This window comes from Theropithecus gelada, chromosome 1, assembly GCF_003255815.1.
Source record: "Theropithecus gelada isolate Dixy chromosome 1, Tgel_1.0, whole genome shotgun sequence".
Classification (NCBI taxonomy): domain Eukaryota; kingdom Metazoa; phylum Chordata; class Mammalia; order Primates; family Cercopithecidae; genus Theropithecus; species Theropithecus gelada.
The window spans coordinates 126,134,206-126,154,339 of NC_037668.1; the positions used below are offsets into that span (position 1 = coordinate 126,134,206).

Sequence of the window (20,134 nt, forward strand, 5' to 3'; positions counted from 1 at the left end):
ATATTTATCAATTTATAAAATAGTTTACATATATTATTAAACCCTCAAATTCTTGTATTCCAATTGAAATCCACACAGTCTAAAATTCTCTGCTTATATGCCTGTCTGCCCCACTAGCCTTTCAGCTTACTGAGTATGATGACTAGCTATTACCCTTCTCAGAATCTCCAGGAACTTACATAAGGCATAAATACAGAGACTTGCAATAAAATGAATTGTATCTCCTTAGAGTGTAAGAGCCACAAGGGACCTCTATTCACAGATGCACCTAGTGAAGTAAAAGAACAACCCACATTAAAGACTGAGTCAAGATTAGAACCAAGTCTCCTAACTCTATTACATCAGCACACTCACACAAAAATATCACTACAACAAGGCTCCCGAATATTTTGAATTATCCATGACTTTACATTGCCTATGAGCCTACTTCTGATAAGAAACCATATAGGAAAGTAGCGTAAGAGCAAGAATTAGAATATGTATAAATAATATAGGCCAGTGAGAGGCATAAGAGGTCAGAAGTTCAGTGTTTCAGATTTACTGGGTAAAATGGATACCTTTTATTTCCGTAGGAAATATTACATGATCCCTATATGTCAAGTAATTCTTTAATCATTAAGTTTGCTGCTTCCACTGAAATATTCTTCATCTCAAAGATAAGTAAATTATCATCATCACTTTAATACAATGCTTCCTACACTTTCTCTGTCATTTTACCAATTCAGACTGAAAAAAATTTAAAGCATGGGTATGTTGCTACATAATAAGTGGTAATTTCATTAAATTAGTAACATTCAGATTCTAATGATTTTCTTTATTATTTTATTCATAGAATATTTTGTAAAAGGAGCATGCTAAACACAACAATCTACCTTATGAGACTTTTCTTAAATGGAGCATACCACTAGGAAACAATCAGCTATTATTTCCCATTTCAATCTAAATAACTGCAATAACTTCCAGGTGTTTAAAAAGAGGCACCTCCCATCACTGCACAGTTTCATGCTTTCTTTAAACCTTCCTAACACTTAAAACTTACTCAAAGATACAAACATTATTCTAAAGGGTGATCAATATTACATCGTAATTAAGGTTATTGGGCTGGCATGGAAGAGAATTTGACTTAATAGAAGACTTCTGTGATGGAAATTAACAAGTTTGCCAATTAATTACAAACAGTATGGGTTGTGAGCAACATTCATAATATTTACACACTTGTTAAGATTTAAGAAAAGACTTGATAATTAATACATCACTTATAGTGTTTACTATGAAGCAAAATTAAAACTTAAAGAACTAGAAACAATCTATGTTTAACAATATCACAAAGAATGAAATAGCTTCAATTTCTTTTGCTTTAAAATGTGTTTTACTGAACATAATGCATTTTTATTTTTAAAATTTTTAATGCAAATGAATGATAACCCCCTAAAATGCAGGTTATAGAGCTGGATGAAGCATGTGAGAATTTTAGAAATATATGTAAATGGTGTTTCAAACAATTTATGCATCAGTTCTGACTATCAATTCCAAATTCGAGTTTTTGCCATAACCAGAATCTTGAAATGAGTAAAACATGTTGGTCTAACAAAGTAATATCTAAAATGGACAAGGATGAGGAAATGTCCTTGGTTATTAATTATGTATTAACATATAAATATGTTTAGTATAAACAGTATCTTTTTAAAACTATTCCTTGGAAAATTTTTCTTGATACTATCTTACAATTCATCTTTTTTCACATTCAGGCCCACTATTTGGTAATTTTAAATTACTTCAAACTATACTAGAGGAACTAGGAAATCCAAATATCTAGAGTTTTAAAATGTTAATTCAAACTTTAGGCAGCCTTTTAAAAAGCTGCCTTTCCAAGACTGCTAGGCAAATGGCCAACAACAACAGTTTAACTGTCCAAAAATCTGACGGCTGAATAAAAATTTGAATTTTACTAGCAAATGAATTAAAAGAGAAATAGCTAAAGTGTTGCTTCTAGAAAGGGAAACAGGAGAAGATGGAGAGGGGTGAGGAGAAAGCTAGACCCAGTGGGCACTGGAGAGAGGATTGCTAACATCTATTTCCAACTCCATATTCTTAGGGAGGGCTTAAAATCAGCAACAGAGGCTGCAGTTACCCCAGAATGATCAGGAAGGGCTACAAATCAGGATGTCCCTTCTCTGCACCATCCCTCCCCCAACTCCCATTTACTAGTTTACCATCATGTCACTGGGAGGAATAGAACTACTATTCCTTAAAGTTGTTTGATTATTTTTAAATGTTTAAGATATGCATGTACTATCATGATGGAAATTAAACACGCTTAAAGATGTCATTATTAAAACAATGGAATAATTCAGAAATGATTACACAGGATCCACCGAGTGGCAAGGTAATCATAACATTTCAGTGACAATATCTTAATCACAATGGAAGTGTGGGAGACCAGAATATACCTTCCCAAAATATGAAGGGTTATTGCACTGAAGGCAGTTAAGAAGAAACACAGGAGAGCTCTCTGTCCTCCCTTCATGTGCCCAAAAGCAGGAGATAGATTTACAAAGAAAATGGTATCCTGCGCCCCTCTCTACCAAGAAGAAAAAAGATTAACCACCAAAGACAGCTTTAGACCATTATCAGCCTAGCAATAGTACCAGAGGAATTTATATTAACAAGTTTTACTAACTTTTGTCTGCCATGTATTTGCCTTCTCAAATTGCCATCCTTTGTCTTTTCAGTTCTCTAAAAATGTACTGTTCTTTGTCGAAGGTGCTATTTCAAAACCACTTCTGGGAAAACTACTCATTCTCTGGGTATCTCCCATGTAGTTGTGAAATACACGTTAATCAACTTGTTTATTTTTCTCTTGTTAATCCATCTTTCATAATAGGGGTATTTTCCAACTAAGAACCTATTGAAAGTTGTTATTACTCCTTTACAGTTTGTATTCAAAATTCCATATTAATCCAAATCAGTTGCCATGGGTATTAAAAGGCACTACTGATCTTGAGTAGTAGCATGGGCACTTGCATAGTCAATGTAATTTAATTTCTCCAGGAAAGTTGAAACAATTAAAGCTATCAAACCTAAATTTATACTTATTTGTAAGTCCAACATATGTTTTATGGAAGTACACTATTTTAGAATTGATAAAGAATGTCACAGATCCTGGATTTATTTCACTTTCAGATTAACTGAGAACTAGACTAGAAATGCTTTGTTTCAAACACTGTAGTGCAAATTATAATTACCCAATATGCACCTCTAACTATTTGTTCCTGTAGTATAATTAATTCAAAATTATACAGGACTAAAGATAAAAAGGGGCCAAGGGTTAGGCTAATATAAAATTAACCTTAGATCATACCCTTCTCATTATATTTTTTTAGTCCTCAATATGAACTGGTTGTCTTGACAGTGACATCATTATCGTTATAAAGTAGAAAGAAAAATGTCCTTCAGTCAAGGGCTCCAGTGAATCAGTTTTATAACACATCTAAATGTATACGGACTTAAGAAAAGAAAACACGATATACAATCCCAAAACCAATTCCAGTCCAGTAATTAATTTTGCCTATTTCTTTTTCCAAATTTCCCCAACAAATAAAGATTCTGTCCCGTCAGCCGCCAACGTAGCCTGGCAAAGGACAAAACTGGTCATTTGACATGATGTAGATAAGTGATTGATGATATCTCATCAGCTCCCTCCATTGCAACCATCTGGCCTGTGGATTAGACGCCATTCATACCTTGCTTCATTTACACATGTGAAGGACTCCTTGAAGAACCGAATATTAAACATCTTACTGAGAAACTCAGTGAATGCATACGGTCAGGAAAAATGAGGTAACTTTTGAAGGACTTCCCACTACTATACCTCTATGATTCCTCATTTTCATGTCATGTATTTTAATGTCTGAATAAACAGCAATGTAAAACTGAGCTCATATTCATAGATTTTAGTTTTCAGTTCACTACTGACTTTAATCAAACCATTTAACCTTTCTTTGTCCTTGGTTTCACCACTTCTGAAACTGATACATCTTCCTAAGATTGGAACCATATTCTTAAGGAAAAAGAGAAAAAAAAATGCTCTGTACAAGAAAAAAAAAAATGCTCTGAGTGCATAGATCCACAATGATCCCCATTAACTCTAACTCTGCCAGCTCCTGTACTTACACCTGCCTCGCACCTGACCCATTTCAGCCAGGACAGCCTTCCTCCACCTGTCCTTGGAAAGTGATAACCTAATTCATTTTCTGGCCCCTAAATTACTGGATATTGAGGTAAAGGGAAACTGTAACAAAACTTATATGAATTTCTTTACCATTTATTAAATATAATCTAAATAATGGTGTAAAACTAAATTATTAAGTTGCATGAATGTGAATTTATAACACGCATATTTTAACTTTTACACCATAATTCCGAATTATCATCCCCAAGTACTCAGGACTTTCTGTCTTGATATACAATTCTTGGTGAATTTGCCTCATCTTCTGTTCTGTATCAAAAGCACATTTAGAGGAGATGCATTTATCTTTCTAACCAGACTCTAAACGGTACTTAATATAGTTCCCAAAATACAGCAAGTACTTAAAAATTACTTATAAAATTGAGTGATTGAATAATATGTTTTGTTGGTAACTTAAACTTTGGAAAAATATATACAAGAGTCCACCCTAATCCACGGGGATATGTTCCAAGACTCCCCGAGTGGATATCTGAAACTGCAGATAGGACTGAACCCTACATATATATATTTGTTTTCAATGCTTTTTCCATCGTAACTGAGCACTTCTCACGAACTGTAGCTGTAACTTTTACAGCCTGTGGTATAACTGCAGAACTAGCAAGAATTTCTTTTTCCCTCTTCACAACTTCAGGGACAGAAGATTCATTCTTACCAAAGATCTTGGCAATCTCTGTATCTTTCCTTAAGTCAAGAACTTTCACCTTTTCACTTAAGGAAGCACTTTACTGCTTCTCTTTGGCATATATGAATTGCCTCCATCACTACTCTTGCACTCTAGAGCCATTATTAAGTAAAATACGAGTTTCTTGAACACAAAGGACTCCAATATTGCCACAGTCATCTGAGAACTAGGATGGTGACTAAGTGACTAGCAGGCAGGGAGCTTGCACAGTGTGGAGACCCTGGCTGGACAAAGTAATGAGTCATGGGCTGGGCGGGAAGGAGCAGGACAATGCAAGATTTCATCACAATACCTAAAATCATGCAATTTAAAACTTATGAATTATTTATTTCTGGAATTTTACGTTTAATACTTTCAGACCTAAAACTACAAAAAGCAAAAAATTGGATGAAGGGGAACTGCTGTGTTTAATTTTCAGTGTGGGTTTTTAAAAATTATCTACTTGGTTCTTCTCCATGTTTAATAACAAACATCTTTTCCCTTCATATAAGGACTGTGCATATCTGTAAATTAAGCAACTTCATGATAATAACAGCTTACATTTGCATTTGTTCTTAATGTATTTCTTTTTTTTTTTTTTTTTTTTTTTTTTTGAGACGGAGTCTCGCTCTGTCGTCCGGGCTGGAGTGCAGTAGTACAGTGGCCGGATCTCAGCTCACTTGCAAGCTCCGCCTCCCGGGTTTACGCCATTCTCCGGCCTCAGCCTCCCGAGTAGCTGGGACCACAGGCGCCCGCCACCTCGCCCGGCTAGTTTTTTGTATATTTTAGTAGAGACGGGGTTTCACCGTGTTAGCCAGGATGGTCTCGATCTCCTGACCTCGTGATCCGCCCGTCTCGGCCTCCCAAAGTGCTGGGATTACAGGCTTGAGCCACCACGCCCGGCCCTACCAAACAACAACACTGTAAGATAAACAGAACAAGGATCATTATTTCCAATTTATAGTTGGGGAAATAAGCTTAAGTTCACAAAGCTCAAAAGTGCCAGAACTAGGGAACTAGGATTTTAATAGCATATTTAGGAGTCTTCATATTTAGGAATAGTCAACCTCAATTACTTCCTTAAACTACGAATTTGAATTTAATAAATACTGTCTCTTACAAATGTTAGTTATCCCTAGTCTCATTTGTTCCTACTATCAAAGTATCTGAGGTCCTCCCTTGCTTCTTCCTCCCTCCCTTCCTTACATTCTTTGTCCTTCCTCTTTCGTTCTTTCCTTCCTTTCTTCCTTCCACAAATACCCCAGCTCCTTTGCAGTTCACATCAAAATTTGCATTCATTTTCTTAGGCTGCCATTAAAAAAAAAATTACACAAACTTAGTGGCTTAAAACAGAAATTTATTGCCTCACCCATTCTCAAGTCTAGAAGTCTAAAGTAAAGGTGTCAACCTTGCCATATTTCCTCTGAAATCTGTAGGGGAGAATTCTTTTGTTGACTCTTCTAGGTCCTGGAAATCCTTGTTATCCTCTGGCTGGTTGATCCATCACTCCAATTACTGTCTCCATAGTCATATGGCTATCGTTGCATATTTTTCCCTTCTTTCTTTATGGAGACAAGGCTTCACTCTGTTGCCCAAGCTGGAGTGCAGTGGTGCAATCATGGCTCACTGCAGCTTCCATCTCCCAGGCTCAAGCAACCCTCCCACCCCAGCCTCCCAAGTAGGTAGAATTACAGGCATGCACCACCACACCAAGCTAATTTGTGTGTGTGTGTTGTAGAGATGGGGTTTTGCCCTATTGCCCGGGCTGGTCTTGAACTCCTGAGCTCAAACAATCCACCCCACTTGGCCTCCCAAAGTGCTGGGATTCCAGGCGGTGAGTCACCATACCTGGCCTGGCTGTCCTTTCTTATGTATCTTCCCATCGTATTTCCTCTGTGTTCTACTTCCTATAACTCAGTGCTTCTGTCATCTACCAACCCAAGGTGGTTGCCGCCACACCCTCTACCCAAATTTAGTGAGAATTTAACATCTAATTCTCTATGTCTTCAACTCCATTCTATTTTGTACACCGGTCTTAGTGACTTCAACAGACTCTTGGCTCATTTAGCACCTGCCTCTTTTTACTCACCATCTCACCACGAATAATTCTTGTTTTTCCACCCCATTGCAGCCACCATCACCCTTGGTTATAGTCTTGACTTTACCATGATTATCGCACTACCTCTAAAAGCTTTCTTTCAAACATACCACTCCAATCTTTATCTCCAACAACACTCCACTTTCCAAGAATTATCTGACCTTACTGAAACCATCAATCCATGGAGCATGTCACTGGTGTTTTCAGTAGTCCTCTCATTCTCCTATGCTGACTTCCCTCAGATCAGCTTCCAGGATACAATGTTATGACTTCTTCACAACATCCTTAATTCCCTATTCTTCTCTCACTCCAACTTTGTTGCTCAAGCAAAACTAATCCACTTAAACCTATCTCTTTACATCTTCTTTGCCTGAACCCAAGCAGTGAAAAGTGGATAGAGAACAATCAACAATTATGTTCACTGCTCTCATGTTCAATTCTTGACTGCAAGTATCAAGTAGAAAACAAATACTGCCTAACAATCCTACTATACTTCTATACTTCCTCATTATTTTCATTATCCTACTTTCCAGAAAATCTATTCATACTTTCACCTGTTCTTCAAAATTTTACAGCCTGTTTTCCTCTCACCCTCAGTTGGAAATTCTGCCTCATACTCTTACTGAGAAAATTAAAACCATCCATCAGAAGAAGGAACTTATTTATTGTTCCACCACCCAATGTGTCACCTCTCTGTCTCACCACCTATTCTAAAACTTATATTATCAATCCTGTTCCCTCTCACCAAAAGAATCCCTTTATACAAGTAATTATCCCCTCTATGTCCTTCAACTCTAGTTTCCCTACGGCAACTCTCCCCTTAACATATATACGTGCTCTGTTATCCCTCTCCAGCTACTTCCCTATGTTCTGTTCCCCTTTACAGGAAAACTTTTCTCTAGCATTTCCCAATGCCATTGTCTTACTTCCTCATATTCAATTTTCTCCTCAAACCATTATTATTAGGCTTCTTTCCCCAGTGGCTATTGTCAAGCTCACACTTTTTCAATGTTAACAAGTTAAAAGAAATCTTTATGCCCTCAACTTATCCTCCCAACAGCAGATAAGAAAGTTGACTACATACACATCCTTCCTCCTTCCTTGGTTTCTTGACTATCTTCTCCTCTTCTCAATGCCCAAAGTCCTCAGTCCCTTGTCGAGCTACGCTGTCTTTAAGTATTAAAGACTTTAAATACATCTTTATGTCAATAATTCCTCAATTTCTATCCCCAGCTATGGCTTCTTTACAGACCTCTAAAAGCTTACTCCCAGCTGCCTATGTGATATCTTGACTGTGCTATCCAATAGTGATTTCAAACTGAATGCCGTTACATACTACATTTGTGTCCCCTACACCTGTTACTTTTTGTTTACCAGACTAAGTTCAATCCCACCTCTTTGATTTACTTTCATTTTTCATCAAAAGCCCCTAGCACACTTCTATTGATCTTCTAGATTTCAGTTCAAATGTCACCTCTACAGGGAGGCCTTCCCTGACTACCATGTAAAAAAAGACCCTACTAGCCATTCTGCATCACATTTTCTTTGTTTATTTTTACAAAAGCTCATGAATTATCTGAAATTACTGTAAATTAAAGAATTTTTTCTTACTATTGTTCCTCCATTAGTATGCAATTTTATTGACTGCAGAATTCTTTTCCGTCTTGTTTGAAAATGTGTTTCCAACATCTAGACCAGTGCCTAGCACATTAGGAAAAAATTAATATTTTAGATTTAAAAAAAAAGAGTAAGGTTTCTGTGTTTTAAAGAAGACTAAAATAACATATTGTCAAAGAGATAAAAAAGTCACTGAAGTCAAAATAATAGGTGGTAGTCATTATTAATAATTTAATACTTAATATTAATTGCATACTTGTCACATGCTAGAACTATTAAAAAGGACGAATCTGTAGTATTTTCTTCAACCACACAACAATCCTGTAATGTAGGTATGATTTCTATCCACACTTTTACAATGAGGAAACTGAAACATAAAATGTTTAAGTTGTTTGCCAAGGTCAAAACTAGTAACTGGCAGAGCTAGGATGTGAACGTTAGCACTCTAATTCCAGAGCCTATACTCTTAACCACAAATCTATGCTGTCCTTTCACTATAATCAGAATAAATATTAATTATCTATTACTCATTATCAATAAATATTATAAGGGACTGAGGTTATCAGTGTACTGCTGTTTCTGAATTTATCTGAGGTTAGTTTGGGTAGATTTTATGTTTCCAACATAACATTTATTTTGTTGTGATTTTATGACACATTAGCATCTAGTTTTCTTAAAATTTGTTATACTTCTACTTTTCTTATTTGTATTCTTATTTACTTTTTTTCTTATATTTTACTCTTACATTAAAATATTGTTAAAAAATAATTTGTTTAAAAGAAAACCCAAAATATTTTAAAATGTGGAAAAAATGTTTAAAATTTACCAATATTCAAACAAATGCAAATTAAACCAATCAGACAAAATTTTCACCTAATTGTTTATTTAAAAAAAAAATTCTTATTAACACTTGAAAGGGTATCATTTTATACATACTCATACAGCTACTAGCAGTTCTATGAATTAGTAGTACCATGTAGACATCAACTTGAAAATATTTCAAATCCTTAAAGCAGTCATACCTACCATTGATGATTCCCTTCTAGGATCCTGTAATATTGTGATCTTAAGTATAAAGGATGTTTTAGTTTTGTTTCTTACTGTCCACCATAGAAGGGGTGATGGGCAGTCCTTTTCATGAGCCACATACCAATTTTTCTCTGCAAATGTTTTTATCCCTTTCGGAAAAGACGGAGCCTTGAGCATACCAATGTCTGGAGTTTGGGCTGCAAGTAAACTTTAGCTTTAAAATGTAGCAAAAATCAAGAGTCATTATGGATAACACAGCAGAGGAAGAAGTATGTTTTGCTTCATTTAATTTGTATGTGGGAGAAAAATGTGTTGAGTCAAAAGTAGTTACACTCATGGACCCTTTCTTCTCTGAGTACCAGGAAGGAAAAAAAGGAAAATGTACACACACATGCTTGTGCATATGCACATGCACACACATGACAACCCATACTTCTAAAATAAAGGCAGGCTAGGATAAAATAATTCTTTGAGAATCTGGTCTGCCAGAGTGGTCTGTTCTTGGGGTGAGGGTGGGAAGGCTGGGATAATATAAAAGTTTCCATCACATGATGAGACAGCTGCAGTTAGTATTACATTTACTCATTCTAGATAACAACCTGAGATTTATCCATTCATGACCACAATCTGAGATTTATGAATGTTTCATCCAAGATAACAACCTGAGGCTCAACCTTACTCTTCCTTTTCTCCAGGGCGGAAAAAATAAGGAACCATGCAGGCTGTCAAGCCATTCTCTAGAAAGAAACGCTTTTATCAGCCCTGAGTTAAAAGGAAATCACATCCCTATCAAAGGGAACTATATCCAGATGCCTGCCTGTTCTATTTCCTAGAATCAGTGTTAGGAAGATGAGGCAAATGAGTAAATTGGTTCCATTTCTATTTTGCCCTTTCTGTCTTTGCACCCCAAAGTGGCCCCCTTTTCCTTTTTTAAAACATATTTTCAAAGACACTTAATTCAGTTGAAGCACACAGGTGAGAAGGGCAGAACCGAAATGCACTATATATCATTGAGCCAACACTCTCAAGTGTATTTCCAGCACAATGCTTTAAGTAAATAAAAAAAATTGTGCTGAAACATTGTTCTTAATAACTGACTACTAAAAAACAAGGTAAATGCCTGATAGTAAGAGGGAGACTTGAATAATACATTTTGATATCTCCACCCACAAGGAATGTTAAGCTGCGACTTAAAACTGAAGTTAATAAGAATGCGAAGAAATGCTTTTGATAGGACAAGAAAACAAATATCAAATTATGTATGACTAAAAGTATTTAGGGAAAAATTACCTGGTGCACAGGAAAGAAATGTACTACAACAATATTACACGGATGACTTGAGTGGGATGACTGTGTACTTTTGGGGTCAACTTTTGATTTTAGTTTTCTGCATTTTTTAAATCTTCTGTAATAATCATGAAAAATAATTTAAAAATCAAATCGGGGAAATAAAGCATAATAAAAGTTAACACCTTTATTACACTAAGGTTACACTAAAAGTTAACGGGAATGAACATTTTGTGGTGAATGGTAACACGCGTTAGCCCTAGGGATCTGTGAGGGGAACTGAATGCCTTTCTTCTTTGAACTGTGAAGAAGTTTAAATTTTTACCCCAGCACTCTTCAATGTTTGGCATAGAGAGACATCTGAAAGAAGGCCCCGCAAAGCTCTCAGGTCCACTGTGGCACAAGGAGTCAGATTAGTATAGCTTGAATTCTGGGGACCCCATAGCTTATGCCACGGTTTTCATCTACAATCATCAATCAACAAACACACTGAAGAAATTGGCATAGAGTCCCATCTCCTTTTTTTGAATCTCTGGTATTAATTTCTAGTTAAAGACAGCATAATCCAAAACATACAAAATGTAAATTTATTAATTCCAGATCACCCTTACACAGAACTCCAGCCATATAAAGTAGGATTGAACTTTTTTTGTATTCTCAGGTGAAATTTAGATTTAGCTTGTTCATTAGATTAAAAAAGAAACAGCAAGCAGACATTTAAAAAGTTTACAATCAGGTGAATAAGTATATCAAATTCACATAGCTGGTATAAATAGTACACTCAGACCTACCAAGTTTGTAAATTGAGGAGCTAAGATCTCTGCATTTCCTTAATATGATCACACACCAGGTCACATTTCCAAACAATTTCACCATTGCCATGTTTTATTTCAAACCATCCTTAAAAGACTCATCAATACGAAATTCACTGAAGAATCAGCAAACTTCACAGTGGCTGAATGATTCCCACAAGGTCAGAGAGCAAGGCATCTATGGCATGAAGAAAAATTATCCCCAGGCTTATCCTGTATCTTGGGAAATGTACTCATTTTAATTGACAAATAGTAAATATATATTCTACTATTTTGCTGGCAATTTTCACATGACCTTTTTATTAGGCATGGTAACATTTTTATAAATTTTATCATACTACAATTTTTCATGTCAGTCTTAAAGAATTTCATAAAAATTAAGATCTACCTGGTGAGTCAATCTTGGGTAGGTACACTGAGTTGTAAGCTGGAGGATAAAGTTTTTGGAGAGCAGTAAAAGTGCTGGGGGTTTTGAGGAGTGGAGGTGGAGGAGAACCAGCAGAGAGAGGTGAGGGATAAAACATGGGGGGAGGAGGAAGTGCAGTCAGGGCTTCATCCATGATCACCTCCTATATAAATCAGGCCAGGAGTTGACATGTAATTTTGTGTGGGTCCCCTGAGAAGTGGCCCTCAGGGATTAATTATTGATGAAGAGATTTTTCTTCAAAGTGGCCCAGTCAAGAGTGCCTCAAGGGGACATTCATAAGTGCTTATAATATCAATTTCCAAGCACCTGGGAGGTAGGGATACAGATTATCTCTTTAATTATTATGATGGAGGTAAAGTCTAGCAAAAATGTTGTTATGTAGCCAAGGTAAAATTCTCAAAGAAATGAAATTATTATAACTAGTATAAAAAGTTTAATATATGAGCCATCTCTCGGTAAGATCACACTTTACCTTTTCCTGGTGCAAAATAGGTTATCTCCAACCAACTCTTTCCTTTCCTAGGAGCTAAAAGAGTTATTCATAAGCAAATGCTGTATGCTTAGGGATGCTTAAAAGTTTAGAAAAAAATTGTCTTTGAAGCTAGTATGTTTGCTTAGAGAGAAGATAAGTTTACTCCAGTTAGCACACAGAAATATAGGGGTTTGTTTTAATTATGTAGGAATTTCTTTTCAGAAAAAATTAATGTCAACTGCCTTCTACATTTCTATGAGAATGCAAAAAAAAAAAAAAAAAATTCACCTATGCACTAGCCCTGACCTAGTCTCAAAAACACTCAGAAAAACGCAGAAGAATCAATCCATATTTATGTTACAGTAAAAAAAGTAAGGATAGGGGCCAGCCTGGATTTGAATCTCACTAACCTATGTAATAGATGTGAATAGTCTTGTATAAACAAAACCTAGGCCATATAGTTCCTTTGTATCACCTGAAAATTACAACAGTGGGCTGGCAGTACAACCGGTACTAAAAACATATTTTTAAACAGAAATGAAATGGGTCTCTTTAAATTGATCTGAATTTCAGAAACTCCCCAATCTCCCTCATAATATTGACAAATGTTAATTCAGTAACTTTTTCATAATAGATATATGCAACATTTATGAATCTACAATGCACCTCTTTCATAATTCTTTTAACTTCATTAACTCTTCCCTTTCTCATAGATTCTAACAGACTTCAATACCACTAGTTGATTACTGGAGTAAAAATAAATTCTTGCCAATTGATGTTCATATAGTATACATGATAGATGCAGTAATAACATTTAAAATAAGTGTAACCAATTTAAAAAGCATATATTTGCGTGACAAATGCTGTCTGAAGCATTTTGTGTATGTGACTCCAATTAATCGTTACAGCTACTGCATGAAATACATAGGATTAAATTCAATTCACAGAAGAAAAAATGACAGTCCAAGAAAGAAGTTGACCACAGTCATACAAATAAAATAAAAGAGTGACAGGATTTTAACCCAGGTCTGTTTAAATACAATGTTTTCTTTTTGTACTAACCATGAAATGAAGCTTGATTTGGGGAAATACAAAATAAATAACTTCATACAAAAGTACTCAATTCCTGACATCAATACATATAAATACATATGTATTCATGGTGAACTGGCTAAAAGTTATATGTTGAGTTTAAATGCAGATGTTTCATATCTACTAGTGTAACATTTTAATTAAAAGCAATGGAAGCAGTAATAATTATAAACCACAGGAAAGACATAATCCTATTAAGAGTTATCTCAGTAGTATAATTGGCTCCAGGATATCAGTGAACACCCACACGATTGATATTTGAGGCCAAAAACACCTTCTGTCTTGATATGGAGGATTATGAGCAAATGAAGTCCAGAAGGTAAACATGTCACATTTTAAAATCAAAGTCTCAATTATAGATAAAGGTATAATCTTACAATGCTTTATTAAATATTTTTAATTAAGGTAGAATATAAACAAAATAAAATTTTCTTTACAATTTTAAGGACTGAAGGGCTCTGCAACATATTTGTCATGCATCCATACAGCAGAGAGGCAGAAAAATAAATTAGCCAATCCTGCTTTTTGATCTCCTCTTTAGCTGTATTGAAGCCTGGATTATATCAAATCTCTCATCAGATTTTCTTTGTCATGATTTTCTATGACAATCTTTTTTCAGTCTCACTGTCTTTTAGTTTTAGTGTTCCAAACCATCACTTATATTTATGCTAATTATTAGAATTCTCCCACAGTGATCAGACATCTTTATTTTACTAGGAGTTCCAGCTTTCAGCCCTTGTATTGTTGCTAGTTTATACAGAGTTCAGTAAGATACTGTATTCAAATAGTTAAAGAAAAGTATGATAGCTTAAAGATCTTCCATAACTGAATCAGTATTTTGACTCTAGATCTTCTTAGTGTCCTTATCAACTCCTTACTGTTAATATTCATCTTTTTTAAAGTGAATTTTTCTTCTAGAATGTAACAAAGGAGGCTACTGAATTCCAGCACTTTACAATTAAGCAATCAGTCAACATCATTTGCCATCATTAAGACTAAGCAGATCCAATCTAAAAATCACCCTTCATCAAGATCCATCATTAATCATTAATCTCACAGATTTTAATTGAACTACCAAAACTGTTCATCTGAATTCATGTTCAAGGGATAGAATTTTTCGTTAAACTGCCCAGAACTTTGGTGGGCCAAGCTGAAAGGTTCGCTTGAGCCCAAGAGTACATGGCCAGCCTGGGCAATATACTGAGACCCCCCCATCTCTATTTTAAAGAACTGCACTGAAATACATATCAACATGCTCAACTATAGAAATATGCAGTACCTTAAAACTACAGGAAGCTACCATTAGAATCAGTGACTCCTCAAATCAGATAATCAGAAACATTTCTACCGTCCAGCTAAACTCCTTAGAAAGGAGAAACACTTCAAAGTAAAACTATGTCCCACAAAACAGCTTAAAGTAGGAAGTACAAGGATGTTTTCAACAACTCTAACTCACAAAATAGGTTTAAAAAGTTAAAGCTTTAAAAGTCTTAATTATTTAAGAATACATTTCCATAAGATCTGCAGTGCCCAATCAATAAAAGGAAGGAGAAAAGAAATGACTGTTACTTAGACATTCAGTAAAAACATAGCCATTTAAATAAATAAACAACTCATGGCTTTCTGTAAAGTGGAATCTTTATTATCTTTTTTGGATCCATTCTTCTTCTTCCTCCCCAGCAGCAAAGGCAATTATGATAAAGGGTGTTCTGAAAATTTTTTTGCCATCTCTGCCAATTCATAACCCATGACTCTTCTTGTTGCAAAATTTGTAAAGTCCACTTTCTCCAAGTCTTTCCCATTATGCTTCCATTTTCCAAATTCGCTATTTTTAATCTCATTTTCCTAGTTAATCATACAGAAAATTCCCAATTACCTTTTCAATGAATAGAAGTCATAGTATCAGCAATTCAGAAACCATTTCTGTTTGACTCAAAATGCATTTGATTTTGTGGACAATGGACTAAAATCCCCTTTTCATTCAGGGTAAATGTGAATTGAGTTTATAACCCTCTAACATTCACTAACTGATAATTCAAGGGATGGACCTTGTGATTGTGACTGTGGGAGCAGTAGAGTAACAGCTAGCAACTTGGTTTGGCTATAAATATTTATAAAAATTACTAGTATTCAAATAGTTAAAAGTTTGCTGCAGCTGCATACATTTTCGTTTAGATATATGCTTTCAAAGTCTATTCTCATTATCCTTGCCAGTAGAGGGGAACAAGGTCTTGAACAAAAGAGAACTCTTTCAAAATAATTCTCATTTCCTTTCAAATGTGCAGATATTCACAATACACTGGTTGTCAATTCAATCTGAATGAAGTACTGTGAAGTTACTGCTGAGGCCTGGGAAAGTGACCAATGTCCAACTCTAACCTTCTTTGAAACAATCCCAGGAGAGTCTGTATTAAAGTCATTGTTGACAAAATTCAGACTGTATCCAAACAGCATGCTCACAAAGCAAAATATCTTCTAAAAGCATATAAGTACTATTAATGGACTTTAAATGCTAATCATTTCATTGGAAGTGATTTTCCTGAGAATAAGATATATTTTTCTGTTATCTTCATTTTTTAACATGTTGCCCTTTTTTTCCAACAAGATGTTGTCAACTTATGACATTTGTTGATTATCCTTACTATTATATTTTCCTTAGCAGATTTTCCACGTGCAATTCAGAGAGGGTAGGTAACTTGCCCAAACACACAGCTTAAAGTTAGACCTCAATCAGAGGCAGCTGGTTTCAGAAGCCAGACTCTGAACCACATTAATATATCTGAAAAAAACTTGATTTTTCATTCAACTTCTATGATTACAACAACAACAACAATTCTGAGTAGATGAGCTAGGTCCTATCACCAAGTAAGACATCCTATCCTTGCCTATCTCCCAGTCCATGGATATTCCAGCTATGGAGTTTGGTGATCTGATTGTTTTCCATGTTCCTAACCCTCAAATCCTGATGGAATATTGGATTCAGACTAGAAATTATGAAATAGGCACACAAAGCACCTTTATATATACCTCAATAACTTTTCCCCCAGAAACAAAGATATTTCTTGGCTGTTTCACTGAAACATGAGGTTCTGTAGTTAGCTCATAGAGAAAAGTCAGTTACTATTAGAGTAGGTTGTTATCACCTTCTGTTCTTTTAACAATTGTCAAGTACTTTTCACATTTATCAATGCGTTCTTATCACATTCACTAACCGCTTCATACCAATATTTTTAAAATATTACTTGCTTATCCGTGTATTTGAAGCTAAAACAATGATCACAATCAGATCAATCTCTAGACAATGGTTGTAATGAATTTGTTCAAGAAAAGCATTCAAATTTGATGGAAAACTGAGCTTTGATAATTCATTCTACTTCTTCAACATAAAAATGAACTTTGGTGAGTCAAGAGGATCAACTGAGGCATTTATGCTTGAATGTGCTCCCCTAGGCTTAATGTATTTTTCCTCACTGCATTATATTTTAATGATTAATTTCATGCTCTTTCATGGTGTTTCAGCTCATGAATCACGGGTATTACTTTGAGGGAAAAGTAAGGTGCTGTGAGTGATGAAAGATGTTACTGATTAAAGTGTTGCATATATGAACTACATAAGAGCTGAAGGTGTTTGAACACCAGGAATCTAGACTAAAAGTAGTATTAGGCAAACTGGCCGTGTGGACTAAAGTTGAATTCAGTGGAGGGAGTGGAAAGGATGTGATTCTTAAATGTTCTTAGCTGAAACAATATATGAAATCAAGCTGGGCATTCAATGTTTCACTGGCATCTTTCTCCTCAGTAGAATGTAAGAACTGATTTCAAAGACAACTGCAGAGAAAGAAATCAGTTAAGCAGATAACACACTATTCTGAAATTAAACAGCCAAAAGCCACCCATCCTAAGACAACTCTGATATCTGAAATCAATACTGCTGTAATACTGCCAAAAGTTTGTTTTTCAACTTATTTAAAAAAAAGAAAAGAAAAAAGTTAAGTCAAAGTCACAAGGACCAAAAAGGAATAGACTACCCTAAATGAAATACAGAAAAACACAAGTATCTCTTATCCTGCACACAGATGAACAAATATCTGCTAAATATATCATATTGCTCAATATCAAAAAGTCAACTCTCCATAACAGAAACCAAAAGTAAACTAACTAGAGATGTCTACATAATACACTTTGGCTCTTGTTACTAAAATGATTTTTCAAACCAAGTTAGGGAGCCTGGAGAAAACAGGACTACCTCCTCCCAGAATATAAAGTTTCTTCAATCAATTACAGAGGCAAAATGTGGCCAAAGCAGCTATTTTGCAAACAGGTGGTTTACAAAACTTTTACTTAAGCCGCCAAAAGGACTGACGAAAGGAAAATTTTGTTATTTCTAAAGAAAACACACACACACACACACACACACATATAATTTTCTACCAGAGTAGAAGACTCAAATAAAGAAAAGCCCCAAACAAAACGGAAAACTAAAAAGCAGTTTGTCTTAGCTCAAAAGTGCTGACTTTGGTTTAGTATGTGTAAAATCACTGTTTATAATTAAATCCTTTTCATCGCATGTATTAAGGTACTAGAGAGAAAGGCAATGCCATGTCGTTTCAGGTAGGACCTTATTTACAGAAAAAAAAAAAAAAAAAGATGATTTTTTTTCTTTTTAACAGAAACGGAGTGCAAGAGGGAATCAAAAACCGTTGAGAGGAGAGAAAAATAAAATTTGTTTTTCTGAGGGCACTGCATTTTTCATGTTCTGAATACTTTGTTCCACTCTCTCCATGTTAAATTATTTCATAAATAATACTATGGCTAGAGGCGACTGCTACAGCTGACACACAGATGTTTTATTTCTATACTTCACCTTTGCAAATAGCAGGATTCAGCTACTGGAGATGGGGGCAGTGGAGAGGTGTCCAGAAACGACACACAGGAGGTGAAGGGGTAGAACGTGTGGGAAACGGGAGCTCCTACCCCCTAGAGTCCACCTCTCTGGAATTCCGGTGCTTCTTCAGTCACTGACATTCGGGGCAGGACAAGACATGATTCCTGAAATCTCTTCCGAAGTAAACAGGTCCCGACGCAAAGGGCACCCCCTCCAGTTGCGGAAAGTCCTCCCCTTCGCTCCCAGCCTGCCCACGCGGGTCTCTGGCTCCGCGCTCTTCCGCCTCCCCCGCAGATCTCCCACGGGGGAAACTTTCCCGCGTCTCTCACTCTCCAGGGCGCGGTGGCCGCGGGGACCTCCCCGGCACCGACCAGCAGGGCACCCCCCACCATCCCGCCACCACCGACGAACCAGGCGAAGTCCGTACCTCGATGTCCGCCGAGTCCTTACTGAGCACAGGGGCCATGGCAGTGCCTACAGTCTCGAGTCTGCCAGTGACAGACCCTCCTTGCGTCCTCAAGCTCCAGCCAGAGAGCCAAGTGACAGCAGCCGGAGCGCGAGTGGAAAATAGGCAGACTAGGGCCGGCGGCGCGGGGGCGGAGCGGGCGCGGAGCGGGCGCGGGGCGGCAACGCCCCCGGGGCGGGGCTGCGCGCTCGGTCCTGCGGCTCCCGCGCCAGGCACAGCAGCCGCAGTCCGGCCTTCCCAGTTCAGCGCGCTCCGCGCCCCAGCCTGGAAGCTTGTTTTCCTTCTGCAAGCGGAAGGGAGGGAGGGAGTACAGCACCCGCCCCGGGGACTGGCCTTTACTCTCTAAACTGCTAAAAACTGAGGTAGGCAGGCGGGGCCAGATACGAGGGATCCCCGGGATTAAAGGTAAAAGCAGTCCGCGCTCCAAGCAACAGCTTTCACTTTTTCTTTTCTTCCGCACAAACCCCGCGAGATGTAGATACATTGTCTGAGGGGCAACTGCATCTTCAGGAACTCCTCAGGGATGAAGTAGTAGATGTTCCTCCATCCTTCCACCAAGTAGGCGGGCGGGGTTTGAACTGCAGTGGAGGATAACAGAGCATGGGTCTTAAGAGAGTTCACAGTCCCTGCGGGGAGGGGAGGAAGGCGAGCAAAAACATTCACAGCCCACAGCAGCATACAGGAAGTGCCGCAGGTGGTACATAATCAAGGTTGTCTTTTTGCAGGAAAATCCCATTTTAATGGTCATTTTTAAAAATATATTTTTATTCCAAAATGTGAAACTCTTTTGAAAAGTTGCTCTTCATTTTTGCTCTAGAGCTTGCTGAGGAAAAGGGAGAGATTTCCTGTAGAGCTGGTCCCAATCCAGAAAACATTCACCTCGTTTTTGAGGATCTCTGTACTCCAGACCTCTCTCCTTTTCTTCCCGTCCCACCCCCGTTAGATGCATCCCACATCTCTTCTACCATAACACTTTCTGTTAGGACATTTGCGGCACTCCTTCATGCTTTTGGCTAGACAGTGACACCTTGGAGTCGGG

At 36.9% G+C, this 20,134-nt stretch overlaps 1 protein-coding gene across 3 annotated transcripts in view; it reads right to left on the reverse strand.

Annotated features, from left to right (window-relative positions):
* DPYD (dihydropyrimidine dehydrogenase) overlaps positions 1 to 19,226 on the reverse strand; it is an 849,957-nt gene extending 830,731 nt beyond the window's left edge. For all 3 annotated transcript variants that reach the window (XR_003122348.1, XM_025405641.1, XM_025405647.1), the window contains exon 1: positions 19,057 to 19,226. Coding sequence is in view for 2 of the 3 variants with exons in the window: in XM_025405641.1 (XP_025261426.1) it covers positions 19,057 to 19,095 (39 nt within the window). In the remaining variant the exon portion in view is untranslated. The remainder of the gene's footprint in view (positions 1 to 19,056) is intronic.
* Between the last annotated feature and the right edge of the window lie 908 nt (positions 19,227 to 20,134).